The 14,662-nt window shown below is 62.4% G+C and overlaps 1 protein-coding gene across 1 annotated transcript; it reads left to right on the plus strand.

Annotated features, from left to right (window-relative positions):
• Positions 7,313-14,654, plus strand: NARFL (nuclear prelamin A recognition factor like). The gene is made up of 11 exons (XM_013995763.2): positions 7,313-7,442; positions 8,366-8,461; positions 10,097-10,240; positions 10,546-10,678; positions 11,354-11,488; positions 11,730-11,848; positions 11,977-12,106; positions 12,465-12,537; positions 12,990-13,127; positions 13,554-13,711; positions 13,801-14,654. The coding sequence occupies exons 1-11, from the start codon at positions 7,377-7,379 to the stop codon at positions 14,037-14,039; spliced, it is 1,431 nt and encodes a 476-aa protein (XP_013851217.1). The 5' UTR covers positions 7,313-7,376; the 3' UTR covers positions 14,040-14,654.

The raw sequence follows: 14,662 nt of genomic DNA on the forward strand, positions 1-14,662 counted from the left end.
GGGCCCATCTTCGGACCCAGGCTTGGGCGCTGTCTCCCTCACAGGTATGTGAACCCAGCGTGGGCACCGTCGCGGGGACACACATCCAAGGGCCGCAGGGGTACAAGCTCTCAGCTGAGGCTGGACAGGCACCTGGGAAACAGCTTGTCTCCAACTTGGCACCTGCAGGGCTGGCACCCGAGGCGCATTCAGGGGAGGGGGGCAGGGGAGACGTAGGCAGACAGGTGGGAGGACAGACGCAGGGCACGACTGGGCCGACAGGTGTCAGGAGGGGGTGTTATGTTCAGGTTGACGGGCAGTGCCCACCCCAGGCTCAGGTCCTGGTGAGACTCATGCCAGCCCAGCTGGCCACCTTCTCCATGGCCGCAGGTGCCATCACCCGGAAGCTGGACGTGGACCAGCTCTTCCTGGGACCTGCCAGGCGAGCCTCAAGACTGGCCCCGGGCCTCAACACGGCAGGTGTCCTGGGCACCTCGGGTGGCGTGCCCAGCCGCTCCCGCCCTGCCCTCAGGCTGGTCTGTGCTTCACTTGGGACCACCAACCCCACACAGTAGGTCCTTCTTCAGCCCTGAGCCGCCTGCAAGGCCCCCACTGAGTTCCAGGACCGCCTCTGAGGGTGAGTGGCTGAGCCATAGTGGGGACCACCGTCACGGCTCTTGAGGTGACTTTGCTTCCCCGTTGTCCTCAGGCCCCTGGAATGTTCCCAGTTCCAAAGGAACACAGGCCACACACATACCCGCCCTCCGCCTTGGCCACCTGTAAGGAGGGTGGCCTCGGAGAGTAGGGCCCAGGCTGGGGTGTGTAGGAAGGTCAGGGCTGGAGGGCGGAGGCTGACCCTGCACAGGCTCTAGGTCGCCACCGGCACACCCACCATGGAGGGCAAACCAAGGCAGAGGCGGAGAGACGGGCCAGGGCCTCCGAGAATTCGGGGCCACAGCTCTCCTGGGCTGGCGCAGGAGAGCAACCCCCCACCCCCCAGCACACAGGGGTCCCTGCTGGGGTCTTGGCTCTGCAGAGTGGCTCCCATCCCCCCCCCAACAAAAGCAGCCAACTCCCTCCCCAGGTCCCAGTGTCCCCAGCCCCTCATCTTCCAGGGGCCTCAGGGGACCCCAGCTGCTGCGGCCCTGCAGGGTGAGCAGAGACGGTGGCGGGGGAGACTGGGGGGGGGTCTCCTGAGGAGCGTTCACAGTATCACAAGCTGGGGGCTCCCAGGCTGGGCTCCTGGGGCCAAAAGCACATTTCTGGGGTGACCCTCCCTTAGGCGGTGGTCAGACCTGACCTTCACAAACCAAGAAAAGTAGCCAGGCCAGGCGGCCTCGGGTCACAGGCAGGCCAAGCCCCCAAGCTGTCCCCTGCAGCGGGGGCTGCCTGAGCTACCCCCATTGGGGAGCAGCCTGGAGTGCCCACCTTGGAAGGTTGAGATCAAGCAGGGAAGGGCCATCTGGGGTGGTGGGGACTGGGTGACAGGTGACACGATGGCATCTTGGGCCACACAGGGGGTCAGACGTGGCAGCACAAGGATGATGCCTGCCCCCCTGAGGAGGGGTGGCCCTGCAGACCGTCTGGTGCTACTGGCCACCCACGTGCCACAGCTGGCCATGTTTGTGACCTTCGACCCCAGGGAAGTCCAGATGGGCCTCTGGACACCCCCCCACACCGCTACCACCTCTCCAGAAGCCAAGCCCCCAAGACCCGCTGGGCGACTGGCAGACCAAAGGCTGCGGAGCACCACGGGGTGTGTGGGCGGGTTGCACACTCACCCCGCCCAGTGGCCCCACTGCCCTCCCGCCAGGCACACCCTTCCTCACAGGCTCCGAGGGCCCTCTCGATGGGGCCGATGACGCGTGGGTGCAGGGGCACGTCAGGGCTACGGGCAACCAGCCTTGATGCTCTAACACGGAGGCCTGAGTTGCCAGCGCACAGGCCAGATGCAAACCTGCCGTCGGGACAGGCCAAGGTGATGGTTTCATAAAGGTCCCGGGGAGTCGCGCCACGCAGGCCAGCTCAGCAACCGGCACTTGTCTTCTGAGCGCAGGCCAGGGGTCTGGCCGTGCTCCCCAGGCCCAAAGCCCAGTGGCCCCGTGGCCGAGGGTGGGGCTGTGCCCGGCACCTGGTCAGCCGGTGGAGGGGCGCCTCCTCTCAGCTCCTGGGGCCGGAGCCGGGCCAGCCCTCCCTGCCTGTGGATGTGCGCAGCCCACCTGTCCTCCCGAGGCCTGGAGCATCGCCAGCGCACGGCGAGGTCCTCGTGTGCTCAGCTCTCCCGGCAACCCCACGGGGCAGGAGCAGCTGGGGGCCCCGCAGGGCTGCGTGTGCTCCCCCAGCCCCCTCCTCTCGGGCCAGGCCCTGGCTCCGAGCAGGTCACACGGGCCCCTCATTAGCCGCTAATTGCGTCGTGCGCGGGGCCTCCCAGGGCTGGGGCTGGGTTCACACCTGTTGACAAGCTGTGGTGCCCCAGCGGGATGGCGCCTGGTGTCAGTGATGCCGCTAATGACGTGCCCATTGCCCGTGGGAATTCCCTCCAAAAGATACAGCTCCGCTCAGCCCAGGGGTGCCCCTCGCTTTCAAAGGGCCCCCAGGACCAGCAGACACCTGGGCTGATCTTCCCAGAGCCCCCGAGGGTGAAGACCCTCAGCTCGGAAGAAGACCCCTAGTCGGCCACTCACACCACCAAGTGTGGTCCCCAGTTTATAAAAGGCACGGGGTGGTCTCAGAAGGTGTGACCCACTCGGCCCCTGGGACTCATGTCCCCAGGTCCACATGACAGTGGGGCTTGCGACCCAGCAGGGTCCCCACTCCTCCCATCCGGCGGCTCCTGGGACCCCAAACTTAATACCAGAGACCAGAGCTGGGGCAGCAGCAGGGGCCCCCCGACCCCATGCCGACGGGGGTGACTAGGTGGGTCCTGTGGACCAAGGGGACCCTGACCGCGTGAGCTGCACCCTGGACACACCTGCTCCTACATCCAGCCACGAGCAGCCCCGCTTCTGCCCCATCTCTTGAGGAGCCTTCATCCACGACAAAGTTCACCCCAAAGATGACGCAGTAAATGTCCTGAGAGCGTATTTAAGAAAACCTTCAATTTATTTTGGAAACGGCAAAATACCTGCTACTCGTCCCCACCCGGGGTCACTTCATTCCCTCCGCACACAGGCTGTCTGCCTCGGACACACAGCTGCTGGCCCAGCCCTGGACTGGCGGTCCTCGGCTCGGGCGGCCCCTCCATCCCACTGGTTCCCCTGAGGGCCGGCCAGGCCCTGGGGGAGGGGGGCTACCGCCTGGTGAGACGCACCCCATTGTTCAGCTGTCCTGGGACCCCCGAGAGTCTCACAAAAAATCGGACTTGTCCTGCGGGAGACTCCGTGGTGAAGCCTCAGATGTTTTTTGAGAGGGAGGCACCTCACTTGGAAAAAGAGTCTTTGCAGGTGTCATGAAGCTACAGCTCTCCCGAGAAGAGCGTTCTGGATCAGGGCAGCCCTAAATCCAAGGCTGCATCCTTATGGGATGAGAGAGGGAAGAAGACACACAGGAGCCGCGGGACCGTGGAGCCCGCAGGGACTTGGCCCAGCCCAGGGACGCCTGGCGCCCCCAGAGGCTGGAGGAGGCAGGAAGCCCTTGGAGGGGGCGAGGGGGTGCTCACACCGCAATTGCAGCCTTCCAGCCCCCAGAACCACATGAGAATCGCTTCTGCTGCTTTAAGCCTCCGGCCGCGGTTCTGCTCCAGCAGCCGCACGACAACAGGGGGTCCGACTCCTGACAGGGTGGCACTCAGGCCAAGCTGCCGGAGGGCCAGCAGCTTGTCACACCTCAGGAGAAAGCCCCCCTACTCCCATCGGAGGGCAATGGGCATGGTCCACTGTGGGCACGTCCAGAGCAGAGGCTGGGAGGGTGCCTGCTCCAGTTCAGAGAAAGGGGGGCCCACCGGCCCCAGCGTCAGGGCAGCTGCATGGGCTGACCGGCCTGGCCTCCGGGCCTCGGCCCCGCGCCGTGGCCTCCCCCGGCCCTCTCGGTCCCCTGTGTGTGTAGACTCTGCACTGCGCATGGGCCGGTAAGGACAATGATGAAACCACCTGCAAAACGTGAGAGCAGGTGGCGGCGGTGAGGTGTGAGGTTGGCACAAGAGCCCAGGTCTCTAGGGACGTGGCTGTGAGTCATTAAAAGACCCTCAAGGGGCTGAGAAGTCCCCGCTCCTGGCTCCACCCACAGCAGGCAGAAGAAGGCCTGCCCTCAGCTGGGGCGGAGTGTGTGTGTGTGTGTGTGTCAGAAACCTCCTGCTCAGACGTCTTTTTGTCTTTTTAAGGCCGCATCTGAGGCACATGGAGGTTCCCAAGCTGAATGAGAGCTGCAGCTGCCCGCCTAGGCCACAGACACGGCAACGCCAGATCCAAATCCAAGCTGCGTCGGCAACCTACGGCACAGCTCACGGCAAAGCCGGATCCTTAACCCACTGAGCCAGGCCAGTGGACCCCGAGTCCTCATGGATACTGGCTGAGCCGCAACGGGAACTTCCCCTGCTGAGATGGTTTTAAACCAGAAACTGGCTCTGGCAGTTACCCCGGCACTCCCACAAGGGCAGTGGAACGACAGCCTGCAACTGGGCAGACCAGGGTGTACTTACCGCCTGAGTCTCTGAGGGTCGCCTTGGGGCGGCTAGTCTGAGTGGCAGGCTCCAGTCCCCTTCGTTTTTTTTTTTTTTTCCCCCAATAGTTTTACTGAGACATAAATTCACATACCGGAAGTTTCCTCGTGGTGCAGCAGGTTGAGGATCCAGCGTTGCCGCCCCAGCTGCAGCACAGGCCGAAATGCCGTGCAGCTTCACTCCCAGGAAGCGGCCCAGCAACTTCCACTTGCTGTGGGTGGAGCCAAAAACAAGTAAATTCACACACCACACAATTTGCCCAGTGAAAGTCCACAACTCAAGAGTTTTTAACATATCACATTATTGAGTTTGCAATGTGATAACGTGCTGCATTATTTTGTTATAATACACATAACCAAGTTTGCCACTGTAACTATGTTTAAGCATATGACTCAGTGGCAGGAGTTACATTCACGGTGGGTTCCTTTTTTTTGGTCTTTTGACGGCCGCACCCGTGGCATATGGAGGTTCCCAGGCTAGGGGTCAAAAAGGAGCTGCAGCCACAGTCTATGCCGCAGCCACGCGGAATTCACGCTGCATCTGCGACCTACCCCACAGCTCACGGCAACGCTGGATCCTCAACCCACTGAGCGAGGCCAGAGATTGAAGCTGCAACCTCATGGTTCCTCGTCGGCTGCGTTTACGCTGCACCACAATGGGAACTCCTCTAAAATGTTTTCATCACCCCAGACTGAAACCCTCTTCCCGAGGCCCCGGTTGCCTCTGATCTACTCTCCTTTCCCACGGATTTGCCTGTTTCCCACTTTTCACAAGAGCAGAGTGACACGAACGGTGCTGTGTCTGGCTCCCTCCCTGAGCCCAGCGTCGAGATCCGTCTAGGTTGCAGCGGGTTAGTGCTTCATCCTCCTGCAGCCGCGTGGCCGTCCGTGGCCCGGGTGGGGCCATGTTCCTTTAAGCACATCAGCGGACGGGCCTTCGACCTGTTTCCATCTTCGACTCGCCCCCACCTTTGCTCCACGGACTCTGGGCAAAGATGGAAACTGCCCTGCACATCTAAACAGCAAACCTCCCTCCAGCATGAGAAGAACCAGCCTTTGTCCCCCAGCCTCAGCCAGAGGTCCCTCTGCTATAAACCCTACCCGTCACCCCGGCCTAACTGACCCTAACAGCACTTACTCTTCTCACACATTTCTTGTAAACTTCCTCCGGGGCGTTTCAACAAAGCTGAGTTTATTTTGCACTTTGTCTGTTTACGAGCAAGACTGTTGAGGTTTCAGGCATCATGTCCCAGACCTTCATCAGACACTGCTAGGGTCGGGGATGCGGGGGCCTGGAAGCTCCTGGGGCAAGCTCCTCTCACTACCGAGAAGAAGTTTCCTGTCCTGGGAGGTGCTCCAGGAGGCAGTGCCTCAGGCCTCTGGACCCCAGTTAACCCACAGGCAGGTTGGGAGTTGCCAGGTGAAGCCTACCTCAGGACAATAACCCCAAGAAGAGCACAGGCCGGGAGGGACCCCCCCCTCCCCAAACGTGACATTATGCTCAGCGAATATTCTGGGGTTGAGCCTGCCAGGACAGCGTCACGCCGGGGTACACGTAGGGCCTGGGGCTGTGCCAGAATCGACCACTGGAGTTTTCTGGAAAGCTCCCATAAAAAATGGTCATTAAATGTTGGAGTTCCTATCGTGGATCAGTGGTTAACAAATCGGACTAGGAACCATGAGATTGCAGGTTTGATTCCCAGCCTTGCTCGGTGGGTTAAGGATCTGGTGTTGCCGCCGCCTGTGGTGTAGGTCGCAGACGCGGCTCAGATCCCAAGCTGCTGTGGCCACGGCATAGGCCAGCAGTTACAGCTCTGATTAGACCCCTAGCCTGGGAACCTCCATATGCCGCGGGTGCCACCCTAGAAAAAGACCAAAAAAAAAAAAAAAAGTACATACCGAGTCTAGCCAGCAGAGGTCCTGTGTCAGAACCTGTGTCATAAAACTCACAGGGAAATGAAGTTTTCTCAAGCTGGTCTCCAAAATAACCGCGAGCTCCCTCCTAGAACCCCAAGGCTCTGCACTCAGCTGCAGCATCGGAAAGAAAGACGGGGAGTTCCCGTCGTGGCGCAGTGATTAACGAATCCGACTAGGAACCATGAGGTTGTGGGTTCGGTCCCTGCCCTTGCTCAGTGGGTTAAGGATCTGGCGTTGCCGTGAGCTGTGGTTAGGTTGCAGACGCGGCTCGGATCCCGCGTTGCTGTGGCTCTGGCGTAGGCCGGTGGCTACAGCTCCGATTCAACCCCTAGCCTGGGAACCTCCATATGCCGCGGGAGCGGCCCAAGAAATAGCAACAACAACAAAAGACAAAAAAAAAAAAAAAAGGAAAGAAAGACGGCCCATCCGCGTCATTCTCATTTTCCTCTACCGAAGTCGCGCACTCCTGCGTGGCAGGCGCTCTTCTACGTTCTTGGGCTGCGTCCGGAACCAAATAAAGCAAGTCTGCTGCCTCTGCAAAATCCTAGGGCGGAGAAGGAGGGGGCGGGCGGGCTGCACACCTGCCTGGCAGGTGAGTCTGGAACCGCGACGGAGGCCCCCCTTTTCCGCGCAGCACCTCCGCCGGCGCGGAGTGAGATGCCCAGACCCCCCAGCAGGGGGCGCGCGCCTACCGGGCGCCCAGCCACTAGGCCATTCGCGCTTGCGCCTGGCGGGCGCTTTCCGGTAGCGTGGCGGAACCGCCTCGCCGTTTTTGCAGCGTTTGGCGACGCCTGCGCGCGGTGACCCGACGGCAGTGTGGCGCCATGGCGTCGCCCTTCAGCGGGGCCGTGCAGCTGACGGACCTGGACGATTTCATCGCGCCGTCTCAGGTGGGCGGGCCGGGCAGCGGGGAGCTCGGCATCGGGGTCGCGGGGCCGCACAGCCCAGGGGCGATCGCGTCCTTTTCCCGGGCGGGCACAGCAGCCGGTGCCACCCAGCTCAGGGCCCGGAAGACCCTGCTGACCTTCTCTGGCCGGTTTCTTGCGTGTGAACACTGCAAGGGCGGAGGTGGTGGCCCACTGGAGTCACCGCGGTGGTGGTCGTCGGTGTCACCTTCGGGGAGGAAGCTAGAGCTTGCCGCCAAAGGCACAAGGCAGCTGCGCTTGATAGCCGGCCGCCCTCATAGGGTGTCCGCGCTTATCGATGCCACCAGCCGCGCAGGACCAGGCCTCCAGAGGGCCGATGAGTCCCCGGAGGAGGAGCGGGTGCGGCTGGTTCCAACCAGCGGCAGGGGGGAGCTCGGACAGGCCTGCTAAGGCGCTCTGGGGCTGGCCCTCTTTTGGAAGGTGAGGCCAGTGAGGTTCTCCCGGTGATGAGAGAGACAGAACTCAAGGAGTTGGGGAGAGAAGGGAGCCTTTTTCCGGGAACTGGGCGGGCAGGTGATGTCCAAGCAGAGCATTCCTGCCCACCCTTGGCTGGCTCTCAGCAGCCAGTGGCCCTCTGGGCGGTGCCACGCATCGAGTTTTTGCTGAGGAAGGGTCAGGGTCAGGGTTGGTGTCTGCACACAGGTTAGCATGCAGGCCCCCGTCGCACTTCCTCCATCTACTGTGACCTGCCGAGGAACCCCGGCAGGCAGGGTGACTGGACCAGTGGGAGTAGGGTAAGCAGCCATAGCGCTAATTCGGCGGCTGCAGCAGGAAGACGGGAATTGGGGCAGACCCTTCATCCCAGGCAGCGGTGTGGCCATCGGGTCGGCCCTCTTCCCATGCCTCCGTGCACTCAGGCCGGTCTTTGGGGTCTCTTACTGGTACAGGACTGCATCAAGCCCGTGAAGGTGGATAAGAAGCTGGGAAGCAGCGGGGCCAAGATCTACATCGAAGATGATGGGAATTACTTCCAAGTCAGTGCGGTAGGTTCCAGCTCGGCTGACCTGACACACATCTCACTGCTCTGTCCAGCAACAAGCACAGGGACCATGGGCCTCCCATACCTGGACAGTTCTTTCTCACTGATCGGATTCACTGACAGCTGGGGAGTCTGGGAGAGCAGGGAGGGAAGCCTGGGGCGGTGAGGGGGCCACAGAGGCTGAACACAGAGTTTGATTGGTTCTGCAGAGGAAGCTCTTTTGGCAGAGATGTCCCCGTGTCCCGTTCTCTCTCTCCGAGCTCTGTGTGAGGTCTCTGGGTCCAGACCACCTGTTCTCTCACACCTTTAAAGGTTTTCAGACGTCAGCAGTGCCGACATGTACCCCGATTGTGTGCCATCTGGACCCTCGAGAATGTCTATGGATGGCAGGCGCCAGGCGCACAGGCCCAGGGACACCCTGCCCCCACGCAGGGGAGGGGACACAGGATGGCTCACAGTGGGGCCAGGCAGCGGGATCCCGCGTTCCCAGATCCAGGCGCATCGCGTCGGGTCTAGGAGAGCGACCCAGCAGCAAGCCAGGGGCAGCCCAGAGCTGCTGGGCTTAAAGGGGAGAGAAGCTGAAAGCACAACAGCCTCCTGGTCAGCAGAGCATCACAGCCTGGCCTTCAGGCTGCCTGGACTTGGAAAACGGTAGCTTTGGGGCCAAGTGAGGCCTAGTGAGCTGGGCCGGAAGGGAGTTCTGGTCTCTTCAGCGCCCTGGTCACCTTCTGGGTCCTGAAGCGTACCTGGCCAGACCACTTCTGTGTGGGCAGAGGGGATGAAGGGGCCCCGCTGGGATCAGCTGCATCTCCGAAGAGGCTGGGGACTGCCTGGCAATCTTTTGTCTTTTTATGGCCACACCCGAGGCATATGGAGTTTCCCAGGCTAGGGGTGTAATTGGAGCTACAGCTGCTGGTCTCCACCAGAGCCACAGCAACGCCAATCCCAGCCTCATCTGCGACCCACACCCCAGCTCACGGCAACGCCGGATCCTTAACCCAGTGACAGAGGCCAGGGATCGAACCTGAGTCCTCGTGGATGCTAGTTGGATTCGTTTCCGCTGCGCCACGGCGGGAGCGCCTGTCTGTGGAGTCGGACTGGCCCACTTGTCTCTGCTGCTTCTCCTCTGCCAGCGCTGGGGCCTGGGGCGCAGGCGCCCGCCGTCGCCTCCCTCTGCCCCGTTCCTGTCCTTCTGTCCTTTCTTCCTTCATCTGCACTCTTGCTTTGCTCTTCCATCTTCGAGGGCCTGGCCGGTGGCATTTCCTTGTCCCCACAGCCCCATGAGTGCAGCTGGGGGACCAACAGCCATCAGGACTTCTGTGATGTGTCAGCTGCCTCTGCAGATTTAACACCTGTCTCCCACCCCTCACGGGCAGCACACCTCTTTGATCCGATCGGCTGGGCCAGCCACGTCCGTACCGGTTCGACTTTGGTGCCACGGGGAAAACCTAGAGTGTGTAGCGGTGTTTCCGTGAGAAATATTTTCCGATAACTCCTGGCGTGTAAAGCCAGCCACCTAGCACGTTGGTTGTCAGTGCTGTGAGCCAGAGGATAAGGGTTTCCTGTGGGTCCCATCACCCTGAGAGCTCCGTGTCCTCACGCCGAGGGGCCTCGGGGTCCCGGCTTCTCGTGCTTCCAGGACGGAGGGACGAGGAAGCTGGAGAAGGCCAAGATCTCACTGGATGACTGCCTGGCGTGCAGCGGCTGTGTCACCTCGGCAGAGACCGTGCTCATCACTCAGCAGAGCCACGAGGAGCTGCGGAAGGTTCTAGACGCCAATAAGGTGAGCCGTGGGTGGTCTTGAGGATGCCGCTCTAACCCCACGTCGGCCCAGCGGCCCCACTCGTGTTGTCAGGGCAGCTCATCTTGGTGCTGCTTGTCCTGTGTCACCTGGTGGCTCCTGGCACATTCCGGTCTCATCCGTGGGAACCTCCGTGAGTCACCATTGTCAGTGTCTCGACACCGAGCTGCTCGCCCTGAACCCTGAATCCCGCATGCATGACGCAGTCAGGGCCTGGGCACACCAGCTCGGGCCCACCGGGAGCCTGTGCGGAACACGCAGCGAGCATCGTGTCCCTTGCTTCACAGACAGCAGCGCCTGGTCAGCAGAGGCTGGTTGTCATCTCAGTCTCACCCCAGTCCCAAGCGTCACTGGCTGTGAGGTTCCAGCTGAACCCCACAGACACTGCCAGGAAGCTCACTGCGTTCTTTAAAAGAATAGGTAGGCGGTCCAGGTTGGGCGTGGGCGGGGGCTCGGGCCTTCTAGGAGAAGGCCGTCTGGATTCTGCTGCTGCGCTTCCCGCGTCTGGAATCCAGCCACTCTCTGCATTTTTTTTTTTTTTTTTGTCTTTTTGCCTTTTCTAGGGCCGCTCCCACGGCATACGGAGAGTCCCAGGCTAGGGGTCCAATCGGAGCCGCAGCCACCGGCCTATACCAGAGCCATAGCAACGCGGGATCCGAGCCGCGTCTGCGACCTACACCACAGGTCAGGGCAACGCCGGATCCTTAACCCACTGAGCGAGGCCAGGGATCGAACCCGCAACCTCATGGTTCCCAGTCGGATTCATTAACCACTGCGCCACGACGGGAACTCCCAGCCACTCTCTGTATTGACTTCACATCCCCACCACCAAGGAGCACCGCCTAGGCCTGAGCTGGGTTCTGGCTCAGACCAGCTTTGGTGGCCGCTGCATGCTGGGGGGTGGCTGGGAAGACTTGGGGTGAGCCCCGGCGAGGGAGGCTGTGACTGGCGCTAGGCAGGGGGCTGCCTGGTCTCAGGCAGCCACCAAGCTCAGAGGATGGAAGCCGTGGAGTGTGTGTCTCCTCCTGGGGCAGCTGGCAGTGCCTGGCACTCTGGCTGCCCTTCCTGGGGATGAGGTGGCCGCCCGCCTTCCAGGGGCACACTACGTGTTCGACACCGCCTTCTCGAGGAACTTCAGCCTCCTTGAGAGCCAGCGAGAGTTCGTGCGGCGATTCCGAGGACAGGCCGGCTCCCAGCAGGCCCTGCCTGTGCTCACGTCCGCCTGCCCAGGTGTGTGGTCGCTGCAGACTGAGGTCGGCAGCCGGACGGGGGCGCCGGTGCTGGGGGCGGGGGAACTGCCAGAGAGTCCCCCGGCGTCGCCGCACTTCCCAGGGGGGGATCACAGGGACGCTTGAGGCGGGTGCCAGTGACAGCAGTGGGCACATTGTCTGGGGGGCCCTGACTCTTTGAAGCTGGTCCCCTCCGGAGGGTCACGTCACTGCCCCACTCGCTCCCTCCGTGTGGGCCTCAGGCTGGATCTGCTACGCCGAGAAGACCCACGGGCGCGCCCTCCTCCCACACATCAGCACCGCCCGGTCCCCACAGCAGGTCATGGGCGCCCTGGTCAAGGACTTCTTTGCGCAGCAGCAGGTAACGGGAACGTGGTAGCTGGGTCTAAAGTGGGCCAAGACGGCCGCGGTCCCGGAGCCCCCAGCAGAACCTTGCTGTCAACCCGGCCTCAGCCCGACGGCCCCTTCGCTGCCATGTTCCCCACACAGCATCTGACCCCCGATAAGATCTACCACGTGGCGGTGATGCCCTGTCACGACAAGAAGCTGGAAGCCTCCAGACCCGACTTCTTCAGCCAGGAGCACCAGACACGCGACGTGGATTGTGTCATCACAACAGGTGACGGACCCTGAGCCCCTGGCACCAGGTCCCCGGTTCAAAACCCAGCACACTACCTCGAAATCACATTGGTCACCCCGCCTGTAAGTGGAGCAGCCTCACAGAGGCTCCCAGATGCTTAAAAGACGGAGAAATGAACACCCACCTGGGAGCCAGGCAGCGGGGGAGGTGGCCCTCCAGGGACGCCGGGTGCTGCGTCTCCGGGTGCGTCCAGGGTCGGGGTGGAAGCCTGCAGAGATGCAGGCGCCTCCAGACGGGGTTGACGTCTGGCCCCTCAGGTCGCCGTGGGTGCTCTTGGGGGGACTCTGCTTTGCCCGAGGCTCAGCCGATGGGCATCCGTGCTGTGCTCTCGTCGCAGGAGAGGTCCTCAAGCTGCTGGAAGAAGAAGGGGTCTCGCTGTCCGCGCTGGAGCCTGCTGCCCTGGACAGTCTGTACGTCGTCACCCACGGCAGCGGAGGGCAGGATGCTTGTCCAGTGTCAGGGTGCCCCCACCTCGGGGCCGCACAAGGGACGCTGTTCAGGGGGGCCACTGTCCTCCCTCTCCTGTGCCACGGCTTCCTTCTGGCGGGTCCTGCATCTGCCCCGTGGTCTGTCTCGGTGCCCAGAGACAGCTGAGTTCACAAGACGGGCTGTGGACAAGGGACCGATGGTCCCCAGAGTTGTGACCCCAACTGCTTACAGACCTGAGCTCCCCAGAACAGGTGACGTGATCGAAGAGACAGGCCTTTCTCCCACAAGCCTACTCCTGACACCCCCACAAAGTCCCTGGGATCTGCGACTCCCCTTCCCCTTAAAAAGCAAATGCTCTCGAAGTGAGACAGGTAGCCCAGAAGCCGCAGCAGACGGCAGCCTTGCCACCGCCTGAGGCCGTGCCCCTCTGCAGGTGCAGCACTGTGTCCGACCAGGAGCCCACCAGCCATCGGGGCGGAGGCTCGGGGGGCTACCTGGAGCACGTGTTCCGCTATGCGGCCCGGGAGCTCTTTGGAATCCACGTCACTGAAGTCACCTACAGACCCCTGAGGTCAGTGGAGGGCAGGGGCTCAGGGCGCAGCAGCACAGGGGGCACCAGGCAGGAGATGCCCCCACCCCACCCCTGCCTCACATGAAGGGGCCAGTGCTCCCCCGTCACTGGTCTCCTCATCATAGGAGTCGGGGTCCGCTGCCCACAGCACAGCAACCAAGAGGCCTCTGGCGGCAGGACGGTGCTCCTGGCACAGGCTCTGTCCCTCCTCGAGGCCCCTTTCCGGGGTTGGCGGGGGGGGGCAGGTCTTTGGGTCTGACCTTGGGAAGAAGCTCCCATTCTACAGACCAGCAAACTGAGGCTGGGGCGGCAGCCCCCCGCTGCCCAGCTCGCGGAAGGGAGCTTTCTCCCGTCCCCAGGCACCATGCCCCACCCAGGAGGGAGCCTGGGCACACCACAAGGACAGCCCGCTTTGCATCCCCTCAGGAACAAGGACCTCCAGGAGGTGACTTTGGAGCGGGAGGGCCAGGTCCTGCTGCACTTTGCTGCAGCCTACGGCTTCCGCAACATCCAGAACCTGGTGCAGAAGCTCAAGCGAGGGCGGTGCCCGTACCATTACGTGGAGGTCATGGCCTGCCCTGCTGGTAGGTGCAGGTGGCGGGGGCCCCCCCGGGACCCGAGGTGCCAGCACCCTCGCCGTGACGGCACTCTGGCCCGGCCTCCTTTGCTGCAGGCTGCCTGAATGGCGGAGGCCAGCTCAAGGCCCCCGACACACCTGGCAAGGAGCTGCTCCAGCAGGTGGAGAGGCTGTATGCCATGGTCAGGACACAGGCGCCGGAGGACGCACCCGGGGTCCAGGAGCTGTACAGGCGCTGGCTGCAGGGCGAGGGCTCAGAGCGGGCCAGCCAGCTGCTGCACACAAGCTACCACGCGGTGGAGAAGGCTGGCTCCAGCCTCAACATCAAGTGGTGACACCCAGGAAGGCGCGTGGGGTCCAGGGGAGCCACACCCGTGGCCCCAGGACACACCGCAAGATGCTGGCTGAGCTGCAGGAACACAGGGACCTGTGGAGAAAGGGGACTCCAGGCTCCTGGCCCGCAAAGACGACCAGCCTCCGCTCACCTGGTCTCCCTGCTATAGGGCCCGGAGGTGCCACGGACTTCCAGAACCTCTCCGTGGGCCCAGAGCCAAGGCTGGTTCCCTGGCTCTTCCTGGTTGTGGCAGCTAAGCTATAAGGGCTTCCACTAGACCTGTGGGGAACTTAAGGCAGAGCAAAAGGGGGTTCCTCATCCCCCCCTTCTAGAGTCTGAAGCTGCTATGTGACAGCAGTGACAGACCCAAGGTCAAGTTCACAGCAGAGCTGCAGAGGGCACTGGCCCATGAGCCCACTGGGTGGGGGGGGGGCATCTGCATTTGGGGGGCTGAGTCCAGGTGGGAAGCAGGCTCTGCTGGGACCAGGCTTCAGGAGCCTGTCCACCAGGTCCTGTTCACGGCTGGAGCCCCACTTGTAGGGGCAGGGGGAGGGCAGGCGGGTTCCAGGCCTGTCCTGGGGGAGCTCACCTCCAGTAAAAGGACCCCTCAAGTGGCCTTTCTCC

The sequence above is a fragment of the Sus scrofa genome, chromosome 3 (assembly GCF_000003025.6).
Source record: "Sus scrofa isolate TJ Tabasco breed Duroc chromosome 3, Sscrofa11.1, whole genome shotgun sequence".
Lineage (NCBI taxonomy): Eukaryota > Metazoa > Chordata > Mammalia > Artiodactyla > Suidae > Sus > Sus scrofa.

What these genes read in the sequence shown, in the direction of transcription:
- NARFL (XM_013995763.2), top strand. Translation starts at nt 7,377, where the DNA reads ATGGCGTCGCCCTTCAGCGGGGCCGTGCAGCTGACGGACCTGGACGAT. An exon ending in ATTACTTCCAAGTCAGTGCG is followed by an intron (nt 8,462 to 10,096) that starts GTAGGTTCCAGC and finishes TCGTGCTTCCAG; the next exon opens with GACGGAGGGACGAGGAAGCT. An exon ending in AGGTTCTAGACGCCAATAAG is followed by an intron (nt 10,241 to 10,545) that starts GTGAGCCGTGGG and finishes CTTGCTTCACAG; the next exon opens with ACAGCAGCGCCTGGTCAGCA.